This window comes from Watersipora subatra, chromosome 1 (assembly GCF_963576615.1).
Source record: "Watersipora subatra chromosome 1, tzWatSuba1.1, whole genome shotgun sequence".
NCBI classification, from domain to species: domain Eukaryota; kingdom Metazoa; phylum Bryozoa; class Gymnolaemata; order Cheilostomatida; family Watersiporidae; genus Watersipora; species Watersipora subatra.
In genome coordinates, this window is record NC_088708.1 from 65,730,027 (window position 1) to 65,757,210 (window position 27,184).

At 36.8% G+C, this 27,184-nt stretch overlaps 1 protein-coding gene across 2 annotated transcripts; it reads left to right on the top strand.

Annotated features, from left to right (window-relative positions):
• The first annotated feature begins 688 nt into the window (after positions 1-688).
• Positions 689-27,184, top strand: LOC137404251 (nuclear pore complex protein Nup85-like). Of its 2 annotated transcripts, none has more exons than XM_068090438.1 (18): positions 689-801; positions 3,551-3,650; positions 6,006-6,107; positions 7,459-7,516; positions 7,640-7,704; positions 9,329-9,439; positions 15,605-15,726; positions 16,685-16,807; positions 18,185-18,298; positions 19,249-19,383; positions 20,519-20,703; positions 22,359-22,475; positions 22,835-22,935; positions 23,039-23,124; positions 23,722-23,854; positions 24,466-24,565; positions 26,008-26,141; positions 26,552-27,184. In XM_068090438.1, exons 1-18 carry the CDS (start codon positions 739-741, stop codon positions 26,659-26,661), a joined length of 1,959 nt encoding a protein of 652 aa, XP_067946539.1. In that variant the 5' UTR covers positions 689-738; the 3' UTR covers positions 26,662-27,184. The 2 variants fall into 2 exon arrangements, with proteins under 2 accessions (XP_067946539.1, XP_067946531.1); XM_068090430.1 differs by having other exon boundaries at positions 26,008-26,137; positions 26,548-27,184.

Consider the following 27,184-nt stretch of genomic DNA (forward strand, 5'->3'; position numbering starts at 1 on the left):
TGGCCCTGGTTAGGAGCATTATATAATACATACATCAGCATCCCGAGGACCTTACGGACATTTTTTTTGTGTTTTTCAAATCTGATGTCAGTTTAGAGAGTGACACCCAGATACTTTATATTCTCCTTCCATTCCAAGGGAGTGTCTTCAAATCTATAGGCATTCTGAGTTGTTGAAGGGCATCTTTTACTTAGAGGGCCAGCTACATTATGTACAGCGTTTATGTTTGACTAGAAGTTAGTAACATAATTGTGTAGTAGAGATAACTCTCTGGTATGCTTTACCAATGTATCGTCAGCATAAAAAATAAGACAAGTAGCAGCATTAAGTATGTTGTTTATGTATATAAGTAATAATGTTGAAAGAATAGTTTTTGCAGCTAGTTAAAATTTGCATATATGCCTAGTAAAAACTTAAAAAGACACAAATATGTATAATATTAAATATATTATTTACGTATATTGGCATTGATACATATCAACACACAGTTTTATACCTATTCCATAAACTTGGGTTGAGGTTGGAGTTGTAAACTCGTGGCCACTCGTGTTTTGTAAACAGCTTGTCTATTAGTAACATTTTCTTCAGTTCTCAGTTATGGTTTCAAACAAGTTCAATGAAACAAACACAAATTTGCTTTCTATGTATAGATTGGCAATACCTTTATAGAATTATGTTTTACGTTCGATAGGTTTGTAAAATCAGCCGCCAAAGACGAAAATATCGCAAGCTATAAAAATGGCGCAGCCCTTTGGACATTTTCTACACGAAAAAGAAGAAAATGAAACAGAACAATTGATGGTACAATATCAATCAATTGGTTCATATTTGCTTATACATATTACTAATATCTTTTTGGTTGGAGCTTTTAATGGTTTTGCGATTATATAATTTATTAAACATTGTGTTGCTTTTTGCTGACGTAGAATCATATGCCAAACGTGGTCAAGCAAGGGTTGTGTCCGAATTAGTTGAGAAAAGGGCGCAGAAAACCAAGATAAAATAAGTCCGTTGTGGTCTTGAAAAGAAATTTTAACGCAACCCATTACATTACCTCTAAAAAGCAAACAACTTCTAAAGGCAAATGTGTGGACAATGGCAATCTTTTTACTAAGTCGGTGGGAATAGCTATGCAAATGAACAGAGATTACAGAAAGTTTAGTGTCACAAATGTGCTTTTATTTGTAACTATGTGAAAGCTACTGGTGTAAATTGAAATTGTTCACGAAATCTTTTAGATAATTCCTTGGGCAGTTAAATCTGTTGAAAACCAGAAGCTTTTCTCTGGTTTGATAAATTTCCTCAATTCAAATTATTTGTTAACTTGGTTGGTGTTGTCATGATTTTTAGTAATGTATTTCAAATAAAATAAGCAAAGCAAATAGCTTCTCAAATGCTATTACCATCCTTACTTTTTAATAAACCATATTAAATAATATATAATATGCTGGGGATGTTTTAATACTGTTTATGGGAAATCCAGCGGTCATGGCACGGTTTTTTTCATGACTGAGACTAATTTCCATTGGTTAATTAATTGGTTAACATGATGCATGATTTTGTGTAGGCCTACTTGACATTTGTGGCTACTGCCAATATCGAGGCTACATATATTGGTTATGAATTTCATGGTGTGGGTTGTCAAGGCTTTGTCAGGTTTGATTATTTTCTGTCAAGTTACCGTAGTTAATTGCCCTAAACAATTGAGCCTGATGGTATGGTTGGTTGAAATTGTAGACATTTTCGAGTAGTGGTCAAACGTGTATGTAGATTTCAGGCAGTTACAGAAAGACTTCTGCTTCAACTATGCCGAAACTGAGTGAATATTTGTAAGAGACTCGTTCATACCATAGTATTAGCAGATTGTTTCACACTGACATAGTGAAATAGGACCTTTAAGCAATCTCCTTGAGTAAGCCTTGAAAAATGAAAGATTGGCTTCAGTATGAACTATGAGGCAGTCATGCTTGTCTGCTATTTACATTATTAAGGTCTCAGTATACATTTAAAAGGAAAAGTTTATTAAAACCATTTTGAATTGTGGGAAGGACCATGTGATTGCAAAATTATGTAGCCTGTGACATCTATCAGGGGTAGGTCTATTTATATTTAAGAGTAAAGTCTCATGTGCCTATTGTAGTACCTCTGCATAGTTGAAAGTAGTAATAGTCAAATCTGAGCTGTAGTAGATGAAATTTTTATAATAAACTAAAACAATTGAAAACCAAAATGTAAGCGTGTTCAATGGCATTTAGATGTTTATCACCGATTTTCTATTTTCCACCGATACTAGCGCAACATACCATACATGTACGTTGTTCAATAGGTCTCTTAATTATTATTAGTAAAAGGTAAGTGAATCTATATACGTTCTATATCATTTTAGGTCATAACCTAATTGTCTATACATATCAATTTCTTCACTTGAAGAGAGTTGACACCCATGACAAAGTAATTAATGATGTTATTGCTTGCTGCATTTACCTTTTGGGGCGAATAACTGTGTTTCTCTCTTCTCCAAGTTTTCCAATTTTTTATTGGTAGCCAAGCTTTCCATGTGAAACCATGAAGACTTTTCAACTTTTTTCTCTCCGCATAACTTCACACAAAAGTGCCAACCACAAAAACACTAGTATTCGAATTTGCTCAAGTCATGAACTCCAACAATATAAGGCGGTAACGAGTGCAGCAAACTGAATGAGACATAAAAATCATGTGAGTCTGTATAAAAGATGGAAGAACTTTCCAAAGACAGACAAGAGCTCAAAAGAGGATTAGAATTCCTCAGACGAAATGACCAAAAAATTGATTCAGTTTACTTGTAATTTGAAAAGTTATTCAGCCGGCCTGTAATGAACAACGATCAGCTTGTTTTAACATTGGAGCAAGATTATCCATTTTTTATAATTGTAAACGTCATAATCCTCAGCAGCAAGAATGTATTTTAGGCTTAGACATGCTCCTTAGTTTACAGTTCAATCAGCTGTCTTATGCCTGAAACCCTGGCAATATTGTTCTAATTTCTAAGAGTGACCAAGTATATCTACCCTGAAACTACTATTAGCGTGATATGCGGTATAACAAAATGTATTTGAGTTATTTTTGTGAGGCAGTCAAAAGAGCAAATATTAGAATGGTTTCCTTGAAAAATTTGGTGCTAGTTAATCGCGTTTGATGCTATTATATACCTGCAATATATACATACCTTGACTGATTTTAGAGCCTGAGGTATTTCACTTGAGCCTTTCTGTATGCTCCCCACTTGTCCTTTTTCATGAAATAGATGCTGCTAGACTGCTAAACAGGTTGTGTAATAGCTTTGTTTTAAACTGTTCAATGAAATCTAGGACTTCATATGGTTAGGCTGTGGTAAAACTTTAATCAGTTGTGTTCTATTATCAAAATATCTTATTCTATTACCTTTTTGATGTCGGCGCTGTCAGAAATAACGAATAATATGTGAGTTAATATTTGATATAAGTTTATTATGTAAAGTTATATCAAATACTTTATATAACTACGATCATATACTTATTTACTACGATTTTAGTTTGTGCCAGGGCAGTGCTGTAAGGGACGTCCTCTACATGGTGTACTCAGTCCAAAGAACTCTCTAGCCGTCCATGGCTTGGGTGACTCTAGCAATTCAGGTAGGTTTTGTAACAAGTCCGTAGATATGTCAGTATTTTCTGTTTTGGGGCATTCTTAAAGGTTGACTTGCAACAAAATTCACATTAGGCCTACAGTTATTTGGTATCAAAAGATTCACCATGTCTTACTCTGTTGTGTTGTAAGTGCCAAATATGTGGAAATGTGATTACAAGCTCTTAAAAGCTCAAAAACGAAAAGCCGCTGTAGATTGGAATCTCTTTATTTCGATGACGTAGCCATGAAATTTGGTTGTCGTCTTGTCACGTATGTTCTCATGTGAATTGAAAGGCCAATACAAAGCTCAATATAAAACTTATCGCAGTACTAGTTTATGACAAACACTTTGGGTTTTACTGAAGACCCCGTATCAAATATAGATGCTCGCTACTTTGCAGTTTTGTTTCGGCATTATTCAATTGTCAAGTCGTAATCTGATCATGTGACCCAATACTTCGCAAATAATTTTTGCAGCACTTTTCGATTACCTCAGGTGACCAACAGGCTCGTCATGATTATCAGATATTGATATGTACTCCTTCGAGGTAAGGTTAAAATGTTTAATGAATTTTTACGGTAAGTTATAAGATATCAGTGCTAAAAGTGACAACATTACGATGACGATAAAACTGATGCGTAAGAACAATAGACATAGTTTTATTGAATGCGTGAAGTATATCTGTGAAAATATTTCGACGAATAAGATTGCATGAAAGTGTAAACAGAAACCATCTCTCACAACTACATCACATTTGAGCCGTTTTGGAAAGGGAATCCAAACTACGGCGGTCTCGTGTGGCTGCGATTTTCTGTTCGTTTTTTAGCTTTTAAGAGCTTGTAATCACCTTTCCATATATTTTGCACCTACAACACAACAGAGTAAGACATGGTGAATCTTTTCATATCAAATAACTGTAATGTGAATTTTGTTGCAAGTCAACCTTTAAACCATAACTGCCATGAACAACTTTTATCGTATTTACTAGGTAGATCAGACACGCTGATTCCGATTTTGTAATCAAAATAAAGATTAGGCCACTAACTTTCAGAGTAATGAAGGATTTTTTATAGCGTTTCAATATCGGTCTCGAAAACAACACGATCGGCATAACAAGCTCCACCCATAAATATGTGACGTAACCTAGCTTTTTAGGAACAGAAGTTACGTAGGGATGTTTAGACTGATTTAGAATAATAGAGATGGGTGTTTTAAAATCCATTAATGTCTAAATTCAGCCTTAAAAATAATATCAGTCTTTCCTGAAAGGTAGATAAGCTATTTAGCATTGCATATTTAAAAAGCGCGATAACAACGCTAGCTCGTGATAAAACCGCGCTTTTTGAGCTCATTTTTCTCGGCGTCCAGCCCATTGAAACATCATGTGACAAGCTGCGAGCAATTTTAAATAGTTTATATTCCTTTCATAAAAATCTGAAATTATTTTACAGGCTGGATTTAGATAATAATGGGTTTTAAGACACCCATCTCTATTATTCTAAATCGGACTAAACATTCCTAACTTCCGTTTCTGAAAAAGCTAGGTTTCGTCACATATTTATGGGCGGAGCTTGTAATGCCGATTGTGTTGTTTTCGAAACGGATATTGAAACGCTTTAAAAAAGCCTAAACGACTTTGAACGTTAGTGGACTAATCTTTATTTTGAGTACAAAATCGGAATCAGCGTGTCTGATTTACCTAGTAAATACGATAAAAGTTGTTCGTGACAGTTATGGTTTAAAGTAGGCGTTATAGAGGCAGAGTCGACCTATTTTATGAAAATGACTATTAGTCAAACAACTTATATTAATATGCATTACTATCACGCTTAGATTTTTAGATACACATTGTTAAGGATTCTATGTCTATTTCATTCCACTGTCTAGTAAATATTTCAAATCAGTAGGCATACACGTGGAATATCCTATTTTTTAGCTACTCCAGAAATATACAAGCCGCCATTTAAAAAAATTTTCCTATACATTTTTATATGAAGTATCGCATAGGCGACAGTTAAAATGCATAGTTGGCAGCATTTGAAAATATCATTGCACAAAGGGGGATAATTTAAAATTGATTTGTACATGGATCAAAATATAGAACTATAACAGTAATGACATTTGTAAACGTTTCCTGTCACGCCTCCTTCAAGGTTACCACATTTAGTGAAGCTTTGACTGTGATGTGGCTAGACTCTTGTTTTATAAAGTTCATTTACTTTACATTCATGATAAAAACCTGTTCACAAGTATAAATAAGGGGAAATTAAAAGCTTTCATCTGCATGAATTTGATAATGAATGTATCTGTGGGACATTTTCATCTGCCCAGTTCTTACCACAACGATCATTACCTGCAGGTGAACCCAGTGGTTATGTTGGAGAAGTAGTTATCAATGAAGTCTTGTTCAGGAAGGAGTATGACTGCAGAGTAGTACGTAAACTCATCAATGAGATGTCAGGTAGGACTGTTTCCTGTCAAACTAACTCTTGATGTGTACAAACATTTAATTAGGGAAAAGTTTTGCCTCTGTATAGTTTCTCTTATCATGAGCTATAGCTGGCTAGTTTTCACGCTGTCGAAGGGAAGATGCCATTTTGCTGATGACTTTCAGCGCAATGTCTAATTGTGTAGAAACCATTAAGTTCCCAAAAGTTTTTTTGGGATTGCCTTTAGTTTCAAATATCAAAAAACTGATATGATTTTAAGGCGTTTTCAGGGCAGTGGCAATTTGTTACAATGATAGGTTATCAATTCAATTACTTATCAACTTTACATGGATTATATATTCAACATTAAATTATAGTCTTAATTCAGCGCTTAACAGTTTGATAAATTCCGTTTTGAGCCACTTTTAGATAGAGTTGGAATAACCAATTGTTGTAAAATCACCAGTGATTAGATTTTCACATATCACATTGAGGCGATTCAGTTTATTCAAAAATCTGTCCACATAGTTTTCGATGTTATCTCCTCTGCATTGCTGTTAAAACCTTCATAACGAACTAGTTTCTTTTATTAAATTTAGTCATATTCACCAGGGCTTTGATATACTCCAAATCACCAAAATACCGCCAAATTTAATTTGACTTTATTGTCCAATTGTCCTAAGCGTCTGCTGCTGATTCAAAGTTCTAGCATGTACCCCAATTTATCTGAAATCTTCAACACTCGCATAAATCGCTGATGAATCAATAACTGCCTCTGCGATCTTGTAAATTGGGCTTTTTAAGATAGTTACGGCACATTTTGTGAACCTGCCCGCAATTTGGAAACTTGAGGTTTCAGAAAAAGGCTAGAAAGAAACCTTGGCTTGGTTAGTGTGATGGCCAAAGAAGTCATGAGTAATTCATCAATTTCACTGCCTCGCTGCCTCGAGGTCGATGCAGAATAACATTTACATAAAAAAGAGTGTAATAACAATGATAAAGATATGAGTAAAATAAACCCAAGCAGCGTACAACACGAAATAAATAGATTAATATTTGGAATAATTTAACATTAGCGGTGATATTGAAGATAAAAATATAATCAATCAATATTTTTGGCAGAGTTTGGTTGCTAATCGGTAGCTAGTACAATAACATATGACTCTATCTAAAGCTATGGTTGAAGGTATTGGTTTCATATCTTCACAATTCATCTGTCAATTTATAGCCTGTTCTTATCCTCACAAATGTCATACATAAAATGGCTCCCACCCACGCACGATACTTGGTGATATTCATTTATCCTTGCAAATGCGAGTTAAATTTTTTAATCTAAAAGTATCTTTGTCCATACATAACAACCAGTTCTATTCTTCATTGCAGGTGTCTTCTTAGCTAACCAGAGAGAGCCAGAACGACCAATGACTGTTGATGAAATACTGTAAGATATTGTAACTATTCAGTTAAATCTGTCAGCTAGGACTAGCATTGTACAATTTTTGTTTTAATCTTCTTGTTACTCCATCTTATAAGGGTATGTGAGCTCTTGTCACTCCGTTTGTAGGCACTACAGTCGATCATACAGAGCTGTGATCAAGTTGTCTATCGAAGAGACACAGAGAGTTCTAAGTAAGTGGTAGCTAATTCCCTTCTTCCCTAACCAACTTTGAAAGCTCTATTATTGATATGCATTCGGTGCAAGGTCTGCATGTTTTGTAGACTCCTTTATCTAAAATGGGTTGTAAGCAGTCTGGGAGGAATGTTTAGCTTTTAATCAACTTGAAATTCTGGTAGCAGGCTTCATGATATATAAACAACCGATGTGGCTTTTGACAAGTTACAAAGATTGTCGTAGTGCCCTTCGATCAACTGTAGTGACCTTTGATCAGCTGTGGTGACTTTTGATCAGTTGTAGTGACCTTTGACCAGCTGTAGTGACCTTTGACCAGCTGTAGTGACCTTTGACCAGCTGTAGTGATCTTTGAACAGCTGTAGTGACCTTTAATAATCTGTAGTGACCTTTGATCAGCTGTAGTGACCTTTGATCAGCTGTGGTGACTTTTGATCAGTTGTAGTGACCTTTGACCAGCTGTAGTGATCTTTGACCAGCTGTAGTGATCTTTGACCAGCTGCAGTGACCTTTGATAATCTGTAGTGACCTTTGACCAGCTGTAGTGACCTTTGATAATCTGTAGTGACCTTTGACCAGCTGTAGTGACCTTTGACCAGCTGTAGTGACCTTTGACCAGCTGTAGTGATCTTTGAACAGCTGTAGTGACCTTTGATCAGCTGTAGTGACCTTTGACCAGCTGTAGTGACCTTTGACCAGCTGTAGTGATCTTTGAACAGCTGTAGTGACCTTTAATAATCTGTAGTGACCTTTGGTCAACTGAAGCGACCTCTGACCAGCTGTAGCGACTTTTGACCAGCTGTGGTGACTTTTGATCAGTTGTAGTGACCTTTGACCAGCTGTTGTGACTTTTGACCAGCTGTAGTGATCTTGTCCAGCTGTAGGGACTTTTGACCAGCTGTAGTGATCTTTGTCCAGTTATAGTAACCTTTCACCAGCTGTAGGAACTTTTGACCAGCTGTAGTGATCTTTGGTCAGCTATGATAACCTGTAGTGGGCTGAAATATTTTACTGTTATAATTATTTTTGTAGTCCATACTTTTTACATCTAAAATTTTTCGTCTGATCTGCTAATCCCTGCATGCATATTTCCATTCTTCGCCTGGTTTTCATGCATCTAAACCTTAGGTCTGCCTACAAGTCACAAGTTGCTATGCTATGATGTCACACTAATATATAGCCATTTTATCGATTGTCTGTCTAATGGTCTTCTTCCTGAGATGTAACAAGTTTAACAGTTTTATATATCAAACTTGTGCAATCCTCTGCAGATGATCAACTAGCTAGCAATGATAATCCTTTACTATAACCAATAGTACTCTGAGTGGGAATAAAGTGAGAAAATTATCACAACCGTTCATTTTAATGGCCCAGATATACTTCGACCAATCATAGAACATGTTGAATTAATTAAACTTGCTGCCTTTACAGTGGATTCATTTTCCTCATTCTTCTTCAGTTCCTTTAACATCACACGTCGTGTGCAACAGCTAAAAAGATTCTGGACAGCCATCACTACACTCTGTCTGAACGGTTGAATTTATGGACCTTGTAGCTATACCATTTTGATTGGCAGTGTTTAATAAGCAGAGCTTGCCATATATCTGTATCTTTGTTTTCTAGTCACACATACCGGGGAGGAAGCAGACCACTTTGAGGAACTCATGCGAAGTCTGGTGGTCAGTGAGTCTGCGTGGAGTCTCGCTGAGATTATATTTTTCCAGGAGCCCCGGGGTATGTCGGTAGTTGTTGTCTCCTGCTTCCTCATCAAGGAACTACATCATATATGTCTATTCAGTAGGCATTTTCTCCTGCACTTGGGGCATGTTTCTTGTGCTGCGTTGTTAGTGTAGCTGCTCTCTATGAAAGGAAGTGTGTTTATCATGTGTAACGCCTCTCCTATATGGGTCTTGTCAATGTAAATTACAAGCGTAAGACATAACAGATGAATCAACATGGCCGCTGAGTTTATAGTTAGTCAGAGAACAATGATGGAATGTGTTTAATAAGAAAACAGAACATTTTAGACAAGTGCATAGGCATGCATTGTATAATTAATAACGCAGAAAAGAAGAAGACAAGAGATGCGAAATATTATGGGACATAATTGTATTACTTGCAATTTATTTAGGGTTTTGGTTTTATGTTAAGCCGAGTGGCTAGGAATGTTTGGTTGCAGCTAGCCAATGAGCAGCCTAGATCAAGTTTGACCTAGTAATCACGTGTCTTTACTTAACCGCGTGTCACCAGTCTTATAATCACTGCGTTTTTATGCTTCAATTGTGTTCGGAGTTGCCCGCTGTTGACGAGTTCACGCCCTACCATTACAACAATTGCACTATATAGATCGTTTCAAGATATACAATGTATCTCCCAAAATGAAACTGGTTAAAGTAAACCTGTATTTGGGATCACTTTCCAATTTATGCTTAGTCCATTACGAGATCTAAAAAGTAATTATGTAATCATCCTCGTACTATCAACCCATCCTTGACATGTTAATGAAAAGGCGCAAAGTCATGTAGAAACAGTAGTAAGTAGCAGTAGAACGTTTTCCTAACAGAGACCCACTTGATTGTGTGCTGAAGTGTGCTGAAATTTTTTACATCACTCAAATTTGCTGAATCGAAATGATGTCAAATGCGTTTGGATTTTACTGTTTTTATGATTCAGAGTGGAAGCGACTCTGAATTTATTCGAAGCATGGAAACACAGTGAATATAGCCTTCGAATACTCAAATAGCCAGCTGCGCCCTGTTATCTACTTGTCATTGTACCCGCTGTGGGTACTGGTATGGTCTCTGGTTCTGGCCAGCCTAACCTTGTAGCGTAATAAACACAAGTACAATATACACGGGTAGTTTAACTAATGCTACTCTCTTTTCACACTCATTGATTAGGTTATATTTGTTCTATCTCAGGCTTACATCTCATACTCCTATCAGGTAGATACAGTTCTTCTACAATTCAAATTAACTTTGCTATTCTATTACATAACTATCAAATACATGTATGTATTTCTTAATTGAAATTCTGTGGTGAACATGGATATATATATATATATATATATATATATATATATATATATATATATATAATGTGGTCAACACTTACAGCGACAGTTGGTCCAGTTAACTCTTAAGTCTATAGAGAGTGCCACGAGTACTTTTAATATCCCTAATTGCTGCGTTAATATACTAGATTTTTTTTGAATATTTATGCTTGTTGAATAATGTGCATCAACATAAATCTTGATATCTAGTGGCCACCTGTATTTGCTAGCTAGCTGTATGCTAGCGATTCGATGAATAAAATAATCACATCAAGTAATTCTCATAGAGTAGTCAAACAACAAAACTAAGTCTTCTGTTGCCAGCCTCTTTGTGAGCGTGTTGGTAGCCAGACTCGAAGTCATTGGCTATTTGTGTAACATCAGTGGTCAAATTTTTCAACCAAATCGATATTATTCTGTGAGTTTGTGATCCGTTGAAACATTTAATTTACACTCTTGCTAGTCTGTACTAGGGATGTTAGTGGGCAGGAAGAGAATATGATCGGTTGCGGCAGCAAAGCCTTTTCTAGTGGGGCATGTGACCTTAATAAAGTTGGAGGTGAAGGTCTCTTTACTCATTCTAAAAGAAATGTGATGCACACACTCATATTTTATAAACATTTTGTTGAAACAAAATACAGATAGATTTTTACGTTTTTAATTACTGTTCTACTTGGAGATAGCTCTTTGTGTGGCTAGATATTGTTCATGCGCATGCAGAATAGTTGTACACACCTTCAGTAATAATTAGTACTCTACCTTATCAGTTTAAATAATTGGTTTACATTTTTTACTTTTTACAGCCATAATTATGATAAATTTATAAATAGCTTAGGGGAGACTGGTGAGGGTTGGGTCAGTGGGAGGGTTGGGCCAGGGGCTGTTTACAATGAATGAACAACCACATGGCTTTGTTTACAAAGTATTTTAATAGGTATGATGTCACTTCCTTTCTTCCATGTTGGCCAAGCTTGAATGACAAAGGTAAGCTGTAGAATCAACAAAACTTTAAAATTTCATACTAAAAGTAAATTTAGCAAGTTGAAAAATGTAACAAAATTTCACCAAAAGTTGTATTATTATGTTGTTAACATTCTTATCTGTGGATGCATGTAACAATATTGTATCTTTTCAGATTAAAAAATTAGCCATGCTTTGTTCTGAATTCTCAATATTTCATGTCAAAATTTAAAACTGGAAATGGTGAGAGTTGGGTCATCTGAAATGGGAGAGTTGGGCCATTGGCCCAACCCTCACTTTAGTGGCTCAACTCTCACTTTGCACTTTATAAATTATTTTCTAAGCAACAAACTTTAGTTTTAGATGATTGCTCTTAATTATTTTTTAGTAAATTATGGGCAGACTGTATAAGAGGAAAACCGATAGGGTTGTGGATAAAGAAGGACTATCCAAAGCAGCAGAACAGGTGAAGGATGGTAAAATGTCTGTTCGAGGTGCAGCGGCACACTTTAATGTATCCAGAACAACATTACAGCGGTATATCAATATGACTGCACAAGAACGCTTGACCAGTTGGGGCTACCAACAATGCCGGAATCTCAATCTCACTATTCCCCCATTCATGGAGAAAGCTCTAGCTGACCACATAAGAGACTTGGACAATAGGTACCATGGTCTCACTCCTAGTAAATGTAGAGCACTAGCCTACGAGTTTGCTATGCATAACAACATTAGTATGCCTGAATCTTGGACAACAAATTCATCTGCTGGTAAGATTATCTTGCTGATATTTAGTAAATTTGATAAAAAATCAATTTCATTTCTTATCTCTCTACATAAATTTCTTTATTACATTTTCTAATAAATAAAACTAAATTTTTGATTGGACTGATTAAACAGAGCATTGTCATACTAGCTATAGTCTACATGAAACTATTGTAGGACAAGCATGGTTTAAAGGATTTCAGGAGCGACATCGACTGTCATGCCGCAAACCTGAGGCTACCTCAATGGCCAGATCAACCGCTTTTAATATACCCATAAGGTCTCCTGATCAATTGCCAGTACTGGTTGAGCAGCCAACCCCAACCAGAGATCATGTACCAGAAAATATCAAGGTAACACCCCAGAGTTTGATGCCTGTTCCTAAAGCACCAGCACGCAAAACAAAAACTTCAAGGAAGCGCCGGAAAACCGCCATTTTAACAGATACTCCAGAAAAGAACCTGATTGCGGCTGAGAGCAGGCAAAGAGAGTTAAAGAAAAAACCTGCCAAACGATTAAAAAGAAACAGCAGATAATTGAGTCGGAGACTTCCGAAAGTGAATTGTCAACCATTTTGACAGATTCTGAGGAGTATTCAGAAGAAGAGAATGCTAGGTCAACTGTAGTCAATGAGAAAACTCTGCAGGTTGGAGAGCATGTCCTGGTTAGGTATGAGACACAACGGAAAACAGAATTGTTCTACATTGGTGTTGTAGAAAAAATTAAAGATCGTTATATAACTGTTAACTTCATGAGAAGGAAACCAGGTAGCACAGCCCAGTTCATTTACCCGACTGTTGAAGACCGTAACAACAAAGTAACGGCTGATGCAGTGGTGCTCCTCCTAGGCATGCCGACGAGTGTCAGAGGGTCAAGCAGATGTGTGCAGGCCGTAATATTTGACATTGACTTGAGCATTTATCATGTACAATAAATAAATATATGCTTTATGGAAATTTTGTCTTGTTGCATTCACTTTTTAGATGGCAAGTGATTTAAACTTAAAATCTTACTAGTATTTACAGTGTGGCCCAACTCTCCCGAAAGCTGGCCCAGCACTCACCAACACGAGGGAGAGTTGGACCGTTTCAATTAATTTGCGTAAAGTTAAATTTCTCAAAATTTTAATCTTTTCTGCAACTATATTTGGTTAAATTATGTGCAGCACGCCTTAATCTACCCTAAGACAAGATATTATTGTTGTAATAGATTTTGCTTTGATACTGTTGTCAAAAAACTGTAACGTGGCCCAACCCTCACCAGTCTCCCCTAACCCTTTCGTAAGCGATGCGACATTAATGTCCCCCGGAGTTTTGAGCAAAGAGACATTTATGTCGTTTGGGAAATCCCAAAAGCCGTTATTCGTCAGCCGTTTTGTTATTGGATATTTTTGTTTAGTTCTTAAAATATTCTTTCAGCTTTATATTACTAAACATAATATTATTGTGTTCGCTATAATAGTCATTCAAACCTAACAAAAGAACAAAGTTCTTATGGTCACTACGACGATCAACTACCACCGAAACATCTTCTATCGCGAACTACTACTACGCCTAAAACTACTATCGAAACGAAACAATGGCAAGTAGAGTTGCCCCGATTTTGGTATCGAAATCGGTATCGGTGCCGATATGGGTGTCAAGTATCTGAATCGGTATCGGCCGATCTTTCTTGAAAAATCTGAACCTTCCGATACTTTTTACAGATCAACCATTTAGCAGAAAACTGTATTTTAGCCGGCTATACTAATAAAAAATCATCAGCTGTAAGCTTCTTACTTTTACTTAATGAATTTCAGGCCTGCCACACAATTTATTTCATGTCTATAGCCTGATCAACACAGCGAAGGAAGCTTTTTAGCCAGAACGTAAACACAAAGTGTGGTATTTCCCAATTACAGCGATAGGATTTATTGCAGGCAATCACGAACAAGATAACAAAAATGGGAGACAAGAACGCAGTGTAATATTTCTATTTACTAGCATTACGAAAGTAATTTAAACAGTCGACGCATAAAGTTATCTATCACGCTCTTGTTCCTGACGATACAATGGATCGTTTGTATTGTACAGAAAACGGTAACCCCACTCGTATCGGTATGTAGTCTGTCCTTCAACATCTGTGGCAAGTGAATCCCCCCTTCAGTACGCTTGGCTACATTGATTATGATGGAAGAAAGAGACGTCTTACTGAGATAATTGAATCACTAACGGTAATTAAAAGAAACATTGATTTGCTCTAAACTTGTACAGGCACAGCAGTTCATCCAACAATAGAAGAGGGACTTCGTTATCACAGATAGAACTGTACCACTAACATTAATTACCTTTATTTACAAATTACAAGAAACATGGACTGTTTTGTTACTACATGCACGGTATGTCAGTATGTGAATATGTATATATATTTTTTCCATAAATGCTAACAAATAAATACAATAATATTCATGTTTTCTTTGCATTATGTTTGTATTTGCATAATAAAATGAACAGCTATCTATGCAACACAAAAGATCTGAATCGGATTATTTTTCAATTAGGATCGGTATATCGGATCGGTATCTGAATCGGCTGGTGAATTTAGAATCGGGGCATCTCTAATGGCAAGTCAAACGAAACGACCGCGTCGAAAAATTGCTACTAGAACCAACTACGAGGAAGATATTGCTGATTATGTGGTTGAAACTGATGAATCTTGTTCCAGTGGAAGCGATATTGATGCCAATGATTTCGATGTAGAGTCAGAAACCGGTAGCGATAGTGATGAATCTGAACGTGCCGACGGTCATGATCCACGACGACGGTGGGGTTATGCAAAGGTGACTGCTTCAAAAAATATTAAATGTAGTGACTTCTATGTGTGTGAGTTACATGTATTTTAAATTTCATGTAGTTATTCCTATAAATAAAAAAGGTATGACGTTTTATGTATCCCTATGTACAAATTGCTAGTCGTTTTGCAAATATATTCACTCTGTACACAAAGGTTTAATTAATTAATATACTTGCGAAAGGGTTAATGATCTAGGACAACCAATCATTGAATCTCTCTTTGTTGCCCTTTGCTATATAGTGATATGGCTGGCGTACCACCAAGGTTTACGGATCCCTTTTGTATTGAAGGTGGAGAACTGGTTGGGCAGCTGTTACTATGGTTACAGGCCCATATTAATGACTGCCAGGTAATGTTGACAGAGCTACTAAGAGAAACACACGTTGAATCCCATCACAACTACTGGCCAGCAGTGAGTCGTCTTCTTTTTGCATAGCTAGGGGTGGACAACTCTTAGCATCAAACTTAGTAACTCTATGATACTGCTACTTAGTAGTTACCTCTATTTGTATATAGTTAATTCATGAAGTTATTTTATTGTTAGTGTTATGATACTTTACATTGGTTAATTACTGTTAGTCGCTTATGTCAAAACATGATAGTGGTGAAGTCTACGCAGTTTGCGAAATTAATTATGCAGCGCAATTTTGTTTTCATGTGGAGTAATTTCCTTATAAGATGTTTAATCCAATCAAATGTCATGACTACATCCAAGCGGCTGCATGGGTTAATAACAAACATTGAGTGTTACAGTTGTTGTTACATAACTGACCGTCAGCACTAGTAGCATAAACACCTTTATACCAATGGAGTCTTTTTCTTAGCTTTATATTCAAGACTTCGAAGAGCCTTTACATAACAGTTTGGCAGATTGTATTTTTTATTACTGAGATAAGCCCCAACTGCTGTTAAGACCGCTCCGTTATATAATCTGACTTCCTCGGGTAGAAAATGCTGGTGATATTTAATCTGTTCATCACCATTGTCTATCACCACAAGCCACGTCATACCACTATTAGACTGCTTCAAATTTTTTAAAGTTTATTATTGACTGATTTTAAATAGTTTTGGATTGGATTTATGTAAATCTTTTAAACGAAGAAGACCAACTTTTTGGCTGCTCTAAAAATATAAAAGCAACTTATATATTTTAAATTTTAGTATAATATACTAATAAGAACTGTGATGTTGGCATTCATCAAACTATATATCAGACTGTTTAGGCATCAGCATTTAGTTATATATCAGTGAAAGGGAGGCCAAGAAAAGAAATTCAAACTTGAGCCTAGCTTATGCAAACCTTTCAGTTTCAGCAATTTTCGTGTTGTACTGAGAAGAAAAAAGCTTGTTACAGCTAGTGATTGTTGCAGATATTAGGGTGTCTCTTGCAAGGACGATTGAAGGATGCAGTGCAGCTGTTGCAGTCAGCCAATAGTCTCTCACAATCTTGGATGAATGTTATTGATTGTATCAATAAAATGCCCCTCTATCAGGTACTGACTGATACTGTTATTAGTTAGTGATCACATCGTATCACTGACCACATCGTATCACTGACCTCATCGTATCACTGACCACATTGGATCACTGACCACATTGTATCACTGACTACATTGTATCACTGACTACATCGCATCACTGACCACATCGTATCACTGACCACATCGTATCACTGACCTCATCGTATCACTGACCACATCATATCACTGACCACATCGCATCACTGACTACATCGCATCACTGACTACATCATATCACTGACCACATCGTATCACTTACCTCATCGTATCACTGACCACATCGCATCACTGACCACGTTGTATCACTGACCACATCGTATCACTGATCAAATCAGTGACCATATGTATCACTGACCACATTGTATCACTGACCACATTGTATCACTGACCACATCGTATCACTGATCATATCAGTGACCACATTGGATCACTGACCACATCATATCACTGACCACATTGTATCACAGATCACATCATATCACAGACCACATTGTATCACTGACTACATTGTATCACCGACCACATTGTATCACTGACCACATCCTATCACTGACCCCAACATATTTCTGACCACATCGTGTCACTGACTGCATTGTATCACTGACCACGTCATATCACTAACCACATCATATCACTAACCACATCATATCACTGACCACATTGTATCACTGACCACATCATATCACAGACCACATGGTATCACTGACTACATTGTATCACGGACCACATCGTATCACTGACCACATCGTATCACTGACCACATTGTATCACTGACCACATCATATCGCTGACCACATTGCATCACTGACCACATCCTATCACTGACCACATCCTATCACTGACCACAACATATTTCTGACCACATCGTGTCACTGACTGCATTGTATCACTGACCACGTCATATCACTAACCACATCATATCACTAACCACATGATATCACTGACTACATTGTATCACTGACCACAACATATCACTGACCACATCGCATCACTGAGTGCATTGTATCATTGACCACAACATATCACTGACCACATCGTATCACTAACCACATTGTAGCACTGACCACATCGTATCACTGATCACAACGTATCACTGACCACATCATTTGTCTTCAGGTGTGAATATTTCTAGCATCAAACGTTCTTCATCTTTGAGTTATACTCAGAAACCTAACTGTATTGTTCATCCTTACCTGGCATAGAGCACCTAACGGAACCAGACCTACGTGGTAGTTCTGGCCAGGTCATGCTGTTACTAGCCTATTTCATATACTATCAATTTCCTTGTGCTATTAGCAGCTATTCATGCCGCTTAGCTCCTATCACTCGCTGTTTTATTGTTGCCTGTAGACAGCCTATTCAACTATCCTTGATTTTGAGATGAGGTGGCAGCACTGGCAGGAGGAGGTCAAGGGCAAGTTAGACCAGGGAGCCTTCTGCGTTAAAATAACACAAATTGCTCTCGTATGTGACATTCATGTATATCAGTGTTATTAACCTTCTGGGAACCATTGTCACACGTCTGCACAAATGCTTATGTTACCCGAGTGCCAATTTTGCATTTCTGCCATTCTGCAGTGGCTCAGAATTTATGAAACTTGTGACTGGCGAATGGGCATAGTATGTCTACAAAATATTTACAAATCTGATATATTCACAATAGAAACATATTTAGATTGTCTATGAAACAATTGCAAACAGTTAGGACGAGTATTTAATTAATAGTAGTAAAAGAAATGGTTAACATGTAATAACAGAGTGGGAGCCGAAACAAAATGTCGTGTTTATGAATGGAAAAAAAATGAAGCACCGAACCAAACGGCGCAACGAGTGATGCAGCAGTTAAAGATTACTGATGTGATGTAATTAGTCAACTTCTCTTCTATAGAAATAAGCTCATGATCTCTAGATACATCATTTGCTCAGATAGATACTAATTATTGGCTTGTAAACGGTCCACTATTTATATAGCTGTCCAGTTAAATTGTAGACACTTTGCATCATTGTACAGTCCTTGTAAACCTTTAGTATAGGCATTTATTATTGAACTGTGGATGCCCTCTTTCACACACATAATGGCTTGTTGTAGCTTCAGCTCCGATGCTAGTGTTGTTGTAGGTAACAGGCTTTCATAGATGAATTCTCATTAATTGTAGACATATGATTATAACTGTTAGTTACTTTACTTTGTGCTTTAAAACGCTATATTACGGCTGGAGCATACTTTACATTATGGTTATTGATACTAGGTTATAGTTGGTGTGTACTTGTTGTTATTATAGCAGCTAGGCTACGATTAGTAGATACTTTAATTAGCTCTCAAAGATGCTCTGTATTACGATTGGACGATATCTCTTTTTGTTATAATAGATACTAGATTATGATTGTTAGTTATTGTTAATTCTTTATTTTAGATACTAGTGGGTGATCTAGAAACAATACGGAGTACTGTGGATGAGCTCTCCTTGTCTTGGTATTCATATCTCCTTGCAGTGCTTCTCTTCAGACACCCAACCGCAAGGCTCCAGCATGTTCAAGACTTGCTCGGCGTTAGTAGGCTGTCCATACTTGTTTTACTTTCTTGTCCTAGTTTATCATTGTTATTGTTTATCTAGTTATTGTTATTATTGTTGTTTGGAGACTCTTCAATCATGGTATGTTATGACTCTAGTGAAACACAGCTGTTAGATGGTATGTTAAACCAATTTTAAAGGTTTACTTGCAACAAAATTCACAGTACAGGTATTTGGTCTTCCAATCTACGACATTTTCGTGATGGCTGCGATTAACTGTTCGTTTTTAAGCTTTTAAGAGCTTGTAATCACATCTCCACATATTTTGCACCTTCAACACAGCAGAATAAGACATGGTGAACCTTTTGTTATTAAATAACTGTAATGTGAATTTTGTTGCAAGTAAACCTTTAAAGCTCAAAGGTCAGCCTCATTTGTAGCTGAGGTGTAATCAGCGATTGTTAGTGTAACTCTATGAGGGCCAAGGATATCTTAGTTCTCAGTCTAGTTGACAAGTATCAATATTAATTCATTTTAATAATTTTGGTGCAATGTTCAGGCACTGGTCAGTGAGAGCTCAGTTGAGTCCCCCTGATAAGTAATACAACATACAAAGTGTTATAATAATAAACTGATCAAACTCTATCTCTGACTCATCATAGTTGAGAACCTATCATGGTGCATTGACAGACCATTTTTCAACTCCCTGACTCATTTGTTCTATGTAAGATTAAAACCTAGGGATTGCCCACTCCTTGAGAAGTTTTTAGGCTCAGAGATATGCTGACACATCTCAACACCGCAATGCATTTACCTCTTAATAATTTGACATATAGAAGAACTGGCTTGCTTGATGACATTGCCTTACAATGTGTTGTGAGAGTAATTATTTGATGCCAAACATGTTGGGCTCGCTGAAATTTCACCACAAATTTCAAAGCTATTACCAAAAAAATTTTAAGACTTTTGCTCCCTGGTTTGTTATGCTTTTTAACCCAAATTATATATTATATGTTTATAGTCTAGCTGCAAGTGGTTTCAAGACTTTCAGTAAAATGACCGTTAGCCAATTTCAGTTGAATCAGCAAACAGGGATGAAAATGGAGGTTCTACAACAAATCTTTGAATATGAACATGTTTTTATGTATAAGTGAACTCTGGTTACCTACAGGAGTGTGTTTCACAAGGTGGAGGGATCGAGTCATTCGACACACATGACCACCTCATCCTCTCCATCCTCAAAAGGAATATGATTGACTTGATGAAATACAGCAGTGAAGGCTTCAACAGCTGGTGGTTTGCCGCTCACTTTGCTGATGTGTTCCATAAGGCTGGCTACCTTCATGAGAAGAATAGGTTAGTATTGTTGACTAGCCACAATGACCAGAGGTGGATAAACGGTCTATCACAGTATGTCCTCCGAAGTTGGACCGTCGCAGTATGTACGTCGAAGTATGTCAGTCGTGGCATGTCCGTCGCAGTATGTCTATCGAGGCATGTCCATCGCGATATGTCCATCACAGTCAATTGCCATGTAAGGAAAAACCCAAGACACATTTTACTAACTTCATTTAGGTAGCTGAACATGTAAGAGAGTAACTAGCTAGTTAAATGAGTTAAATGTAGGTAGAAACGGATACAAGATTATGTCAAGATTTATTAAGTGTCTATGGTCAGCAACCTGTTTTGTAATCTTGATTTGATTAATGGGTGAACACTGCCCTCTAGTATAGGAGTATATTTAATTATGGTAAATATCGTAAAACCTCTAATTGAACGCCACCTCTATTTGAATGCCACCTCTTTTGACCGTCACTACGAGAGAAAGGTTGAAAAATAGAGCGCCATGGCATTTAATTAAAGGTTTTACGATATATATAGATTAGAATAGACAGGGAGTTTAGTACTTTCGAGATGTGTAGATTTCTATTAGATTTTTATAGCCTGTGGTTCACTACATTCACTTAAACTAGTTGACCGCTCTACTGCGTAAGATAGTTAAGGATGAACTTTAAAATTGATTCCAAGTAATTTCAGTTAGAAAGCAGTCTTTAATTGAAAGCAGGCAAAATAGACGTATTTGCCTATTATCTGCTTCTCAGAATATAAAGGTGTTTTTTTTTCAAACTGAGTTGGATGTAGTGCTTTTTTGCATCGATATTTGGTCGCCTATATTTAGGTTCTTAGTTTTATGGTGCTAACTTTTTGGCCTCAAGCCGCTTAGCGCTGAAATGAAAGTATCATTTTGGTGTATAATGAAAAATAGATATTATACAGCTGAACCGCGATTAGAATGGTCATTCAATTCCTTCGTCACTTCATCATTTTTACTGCGTATATGAGCTTTACATTCATTCTTGTTCTCCATATCTCCATCAGCTTCATCAAAAGGTCCTCGTAGCTATCCTTGTCAGACACAAATAAATATCCATTGTGACAGAATTTTGCTCAACATCGTTTCTTCCGTAATTGCCGATGGGTAAAAAATCAGCAAACTTGAAGTTTATACTAATGAATTCTAAGAGTGATTTTGGCAATGAGTATTAAGTACAGTTGGGTAAGAATAATAATAGATGGGTGCCAAACCGCGGGGTGCCAAACCGCGGGGTGCCAGATAATTTGGATCCGAAAGAATTTTAACATCAATAGTTGCCCGCCAAAGAAATTACGCCAAATCGAACCATTCTTAGTTTAGTTTGGCAAACAGGTGTCAGTGACTCTCCGCACTAATATACAAATTCTGTCCTATTAGCCTTGATTGCCTAAAATAAGTAATGGATGAGGTCTAAAGAAGATACAACAGTGCATTTTGCCTAAAAACTGCTGGCAGCAGATATATTGCAGCTACACAGGCTTGGCAGCTCAAGAGTGATTAGTCTCTACTCTTCCTTTCTATTTATAGTTTGTTATTACTGCTGCTAAGTTTGTTAGGATCCCTTCGATTGTTGAATATCCTGTGTTGTGAGTTCATTTCATGTGGGATAATATCTGCCTGCTGTATGCGTCTGTAGTGTAGGTACAAACATGAGGGAGAGTCTCATACTGGACTATGGAGGAACTCTAATGCAGCACGACGGACTGTGGCCAGTTGGGGCGCGGTACCTCGAACACTGCCCTGACCTTGGCATGTAAGTTTAATTATTTATGGCCCATGGAAATGCACTTTTGGATGCTCATAGGTTGTATCTGACGATCATCATGAAAATATTTTTTGATTCACTTTTGTATTTACCTTCGAGTCTTGAAGGAAGGTTGAATAAGACTGCAGTAGGAGTGAGATTGCAGTGCAGTAAGTTGATCCATGACCATTCAATATGCAGTGTGACATATTCCATGCCTATCTCGCGTTCAAACTAGTCGATCACATTCTCTCAATCTCACAATCATAGTCTCATGGCAAGTATATATAATGTATATATATTTATATACATACATGGAAATTGGTCAAAGTATATCCATGTTTGGTGTCTGTGAGTTATGTTTGTAGATTTCATTTGCAAGAATATTTAACACGGGTGTCCTTGACCTCGACAAAGAAAGCCCTCAAAGTTCTCAATGTTTGTGAGAGACATGGTTTTACACAGCAAGGTATATGTGGTCTCGTTAAACTAGTACGATGATTGGCTTTTAACATCTCATCATAATAGGTTCAAATTGTACAAAACAGCATCATTGCATTTGTCTGTTGCAGCTGCAAGTATATGCAGGGTTATGGCAAAACGAGAGGTAAATGAAGATCGATTGGGATCAGCTCTGACTTGGTGCCGCCATGGCAAGGTATTACAGTTATGATCAGTCAGCTTTGGCCCCAGCTCGTGTCCATTATATGTTGGATGTGTAGATGCAAGCAAGGTTTTCATTACTTCAATATTAGTGTATTTGTTATGTAACTAAATGCCCAACCTAGTATTTCATTCGCCATCAACTAGGGACTTCCAAAAAGATTCTAGCTCTAACATTGCTTACTCTATGGCTGACATTGTTCCCTCTATGGCTGAGATTGTTCGCTCTCTGACTAACTCTGCTCACTCTGTGGTTAACATTGTTCACTCTATAATTACCATTGTTCACTCTATGGCTGATATAGTTCACTCTATGGCTGATATAGTTCACTCTATGGCTAATATAGTTCACTCTACGGCTTATATAGTTCACTCTACGGCTTATATAGGTCACTCTACAGCTAACATTGTTCATTCTATGACTAATATTGTTCATTCTATGACTAATATTGTTCACTATTATAGCTAATATATCTCACCTAACCGCTGCCCAAAACTGCTTACTCAATCACTATAGTTGCCTAGCTTTGCACTCTATGCTTTTTGTACTGTTCTAAAGGCTATGTATCACGTTTGTTTTGTGTCTAACCAGGATGGAAACATGGCGACAATAGTAGCAGAGAGGTTTATAGAGGGTTACAGGCAGCAGACGCACACAACAACAGATGTTTTAGATGCCCTTGGCTCAACCATGCTTCTCATGAGTAAGAATCTCCTGTTCTTAGGTAAGTCTTATCAACAACTACTATACTAACATTTCTAGGAAAAAAACATTTCTAAAGTTGCCGTTTTAATGATGCTCTTGCAGTTAAAAATGAGACATAGAATGTTTGATTAGCTACATAGGTAAAACGTCAAAATTAAGAGTAGTAAATTTTACCTACTTTCAAAATAACTCAATAGCAGTATAATATGGCTGATGTTTATAACAGTGGGACATGTTAGACTTAAATTCACCGCCAGACCTTCCACAGTTGTGTTACTAATAAGACTATCTTAAAGAAGGTTCTAACACAACCTCAGACTTGAAACCTTGTATGGTAATAATACATTGCCAGATGCATAGATTCTTCAGTTGGATCAATTGATAGACAGCTGAATAGAGGTGATGGTAGAACTTTGTAGTTGCTATTGACCCGCTTGTTAGCAAACACGCTGAACGGTTCACCGTTGCTCCATGAGGGACTACTCTGGATCACAGTTTAGTTCTGTTATAGAGCAATTTTTTTCAAAATTAGTAAACTTTGCTGCTGTTAATCCTTTTGATAATGTTGTACTGCAGCCCTCATCCTTTCTATTCAGAGGCTTTCATTTGCCATGGTGTCATTTCTTGCAGCAAAATTGAGGGAATTCCACCAGCTTTGTGATTTGGGAAATGAGAAGCAAGCTTGCGCTCTGTTGGTGAATTTGATCTCCTCAAGAATGGCACCTTCCAGGTAGGCTTTTGGATGTTCTGTTATGAAACATTATGCATATGACTCATTGCTTTGTTAAATGAGAGTAGCCGAGACTTCAGGTTGTGGATATCGACAATGTGCTATTGGAGGACTTAGCAATTAACTAATGCTGATCAAGGTATTTGGATAAGTCATAATATTAGATAATTTGTTAGAGGAAGCAAATGACCTTGATCGTAGTAAACACTGAGGCTATAGTTGACCTTTCTTATTAGCTAATATGATATTATTTAACCAAGTTGGTAGTCATGCATTTGTTGTGTGTGATTATATGTCTATTACTTTTGTTGATCCTCAGTTTCAACTTCTTATCTTAGCTTCAGTTTGACAGCTAGAAATGCCGTGACGTCATAAGTTTGTTTATGATATCAGTTTGTTGAAGTTATTGTTTACCCTGTTATACCTCAGGGCAGTCTTATTGTAATCATCAGTATAGTTTTAAAATATCACCAGGTTTATTACTTTTAATTCATTAATCGTTTTACAATCTTACAGATTTGTGGTTTGAGTAACCACTTCCATGGTCAGAGGTTCACTTATGATTTTACTACCTGCACAGCATGAATTATTGTCTGTTAGGATGCCATAGGAAGACATTTCTTGTCTAGCTGGAGCCAGGATGCTTAGGTTCTCTATTTTTTCACCGTGTCAAATTTTTTACTTGTAGATGTAAGCGTTTCTGCAAAGTTATGAACTTATCATGACGTCTGTCTTCTTTTTAGCTAGTCAATAGTATATCTAGTTAATAGGATAGACGATCTTGCTCTGTTTTGTAGCGGTTTTGGATGTGTTGGCACTTGTCCAATGATACAAAGTATAGTAGACCATAAAGTACACCTCCTATAACATAAATTTCAGATAACGTAAAGAATTCATGTGAAGTTTTTGCTTCTTACTACATAAAAAAATTTCATATAACATAAACTGTCAAGTCTGGCGGGTTCTCAAATTTGATTTGAATGTTACTCAATCTCGCCACAGTTGAGAGAGAAAAACGACGCGCAGATAAAACTTTATTTATTATATAAAATATATAATAAATGTATGAAAGATTTGTTATTAGATTCACTTTGCAAAATAGACTTAGCTGTTTAGAAAAAACTAAGCAAATCGTTACAAATGAACATCGAAGATGTGCACACAAATTAGAATAGTTAAGTAAATGTTTTTCCTTCATGCAAGGCCAAAGGGATGAGTTTGAAAAGATCTTGGAATAGATTAGGCAGTTACATATGCATTTTACTGTTCTTATAACATCTACGTTCCTGGAACGGATTATTTATGATGCAGGAGCACCTATTGTATTCATATTCTAGGCGGAGATGACACCTTATTGCATTGTAGCATTTCTCAATGACCTGGACCATTTTGGTCAAGTCGGTGCTAATGTATTCCCAACTTGTATGCGAAATTAATTGCAGGTACTGGTTCTTGCTGCTTGTGGAATTGCTGCCGATGTTGGAGACGAGCAGGGACTTGTTTTCCACCAGCCAGATCTACGAGTTGATGAATGCTCTCTGTGAGCTGCAGCAAACCAGCTCCGGGCAGAAGGTGAGCAGAAAACTCCAAGTTGACTGATTAGAGCTCTCTCTTACACCTATAGATTTTGTATGGCTGCATGGGTTTATTTTATTCAGTGCATGCCGTTTTAACTCTGACTTGAAAAAGCTAGATATCTGCCAATTTCACTTTTGTTTATCATCTATTCAAGCGCGCATCAACTTTACACCCTTGCTTGGTGCCCTCGCCATAGTAGATGATACTTTTCATATGTTATTTCTGCAAAAATTAATTTCTTTACTGTGTTTATATGCGGTGTTTTATGACTATTTTTCCTTTAAAAGCCTAGCTCATCAAAATTTAGAAATATGGAGTCTCAAGTGATATTCTGTGAATCTCAACCACGGTAACTTCCTTATCGACTACCCTTCCTTTTGTGACAACTAGTCAATACTTTGCAGGGAGATGTCCTTGACCCTGGTTGTGTGGAGACTTTGCAGTTGTCCCTCAGTCGTTGCCTGGCGACTGCAATTTTACATGAGCCACAGGTTTTAATGGGCATTACGAGCGAGTAAAATGATAACCGTGAAATTTTTTTATTGCTAAAGAATTATTATGATGTTGTTCTTGCTTCTTTTCATCATCATGTACAGTTTTTACTAAACTATATATGCAATACATTTATTAATTTTGATATTGTGCTATTATAGCAGTCTAAGATGTGTTGAACGGAGCTGATGCCCAATATTAATTGCAAAACTAGCTGGTGTGCAATCAAAACACAAACTGAGAACTGCAATGGCATTTAGTTGTTGTCATTAGAGTAACATACACCTGGCATCATCAGCATATCTATTAATTGTGGAATTATGTTCTCTATATGTATTTTATACACAGAGAAAGCTATATAGCTTATACATGTAGTTAGCTATATAGCTTATAGTTAGCTATAGCTATATAGTTGCTGTATTCACATTAAACAAAACTTACACCGGATTTTTTTATACAGTAAAACTATCCTTTAAACTTACGAATTCAGGAACATGCTTTGCAAAATTTGAACTGGTTTGCAACTTGACAATTGAAGTGATATCTAAA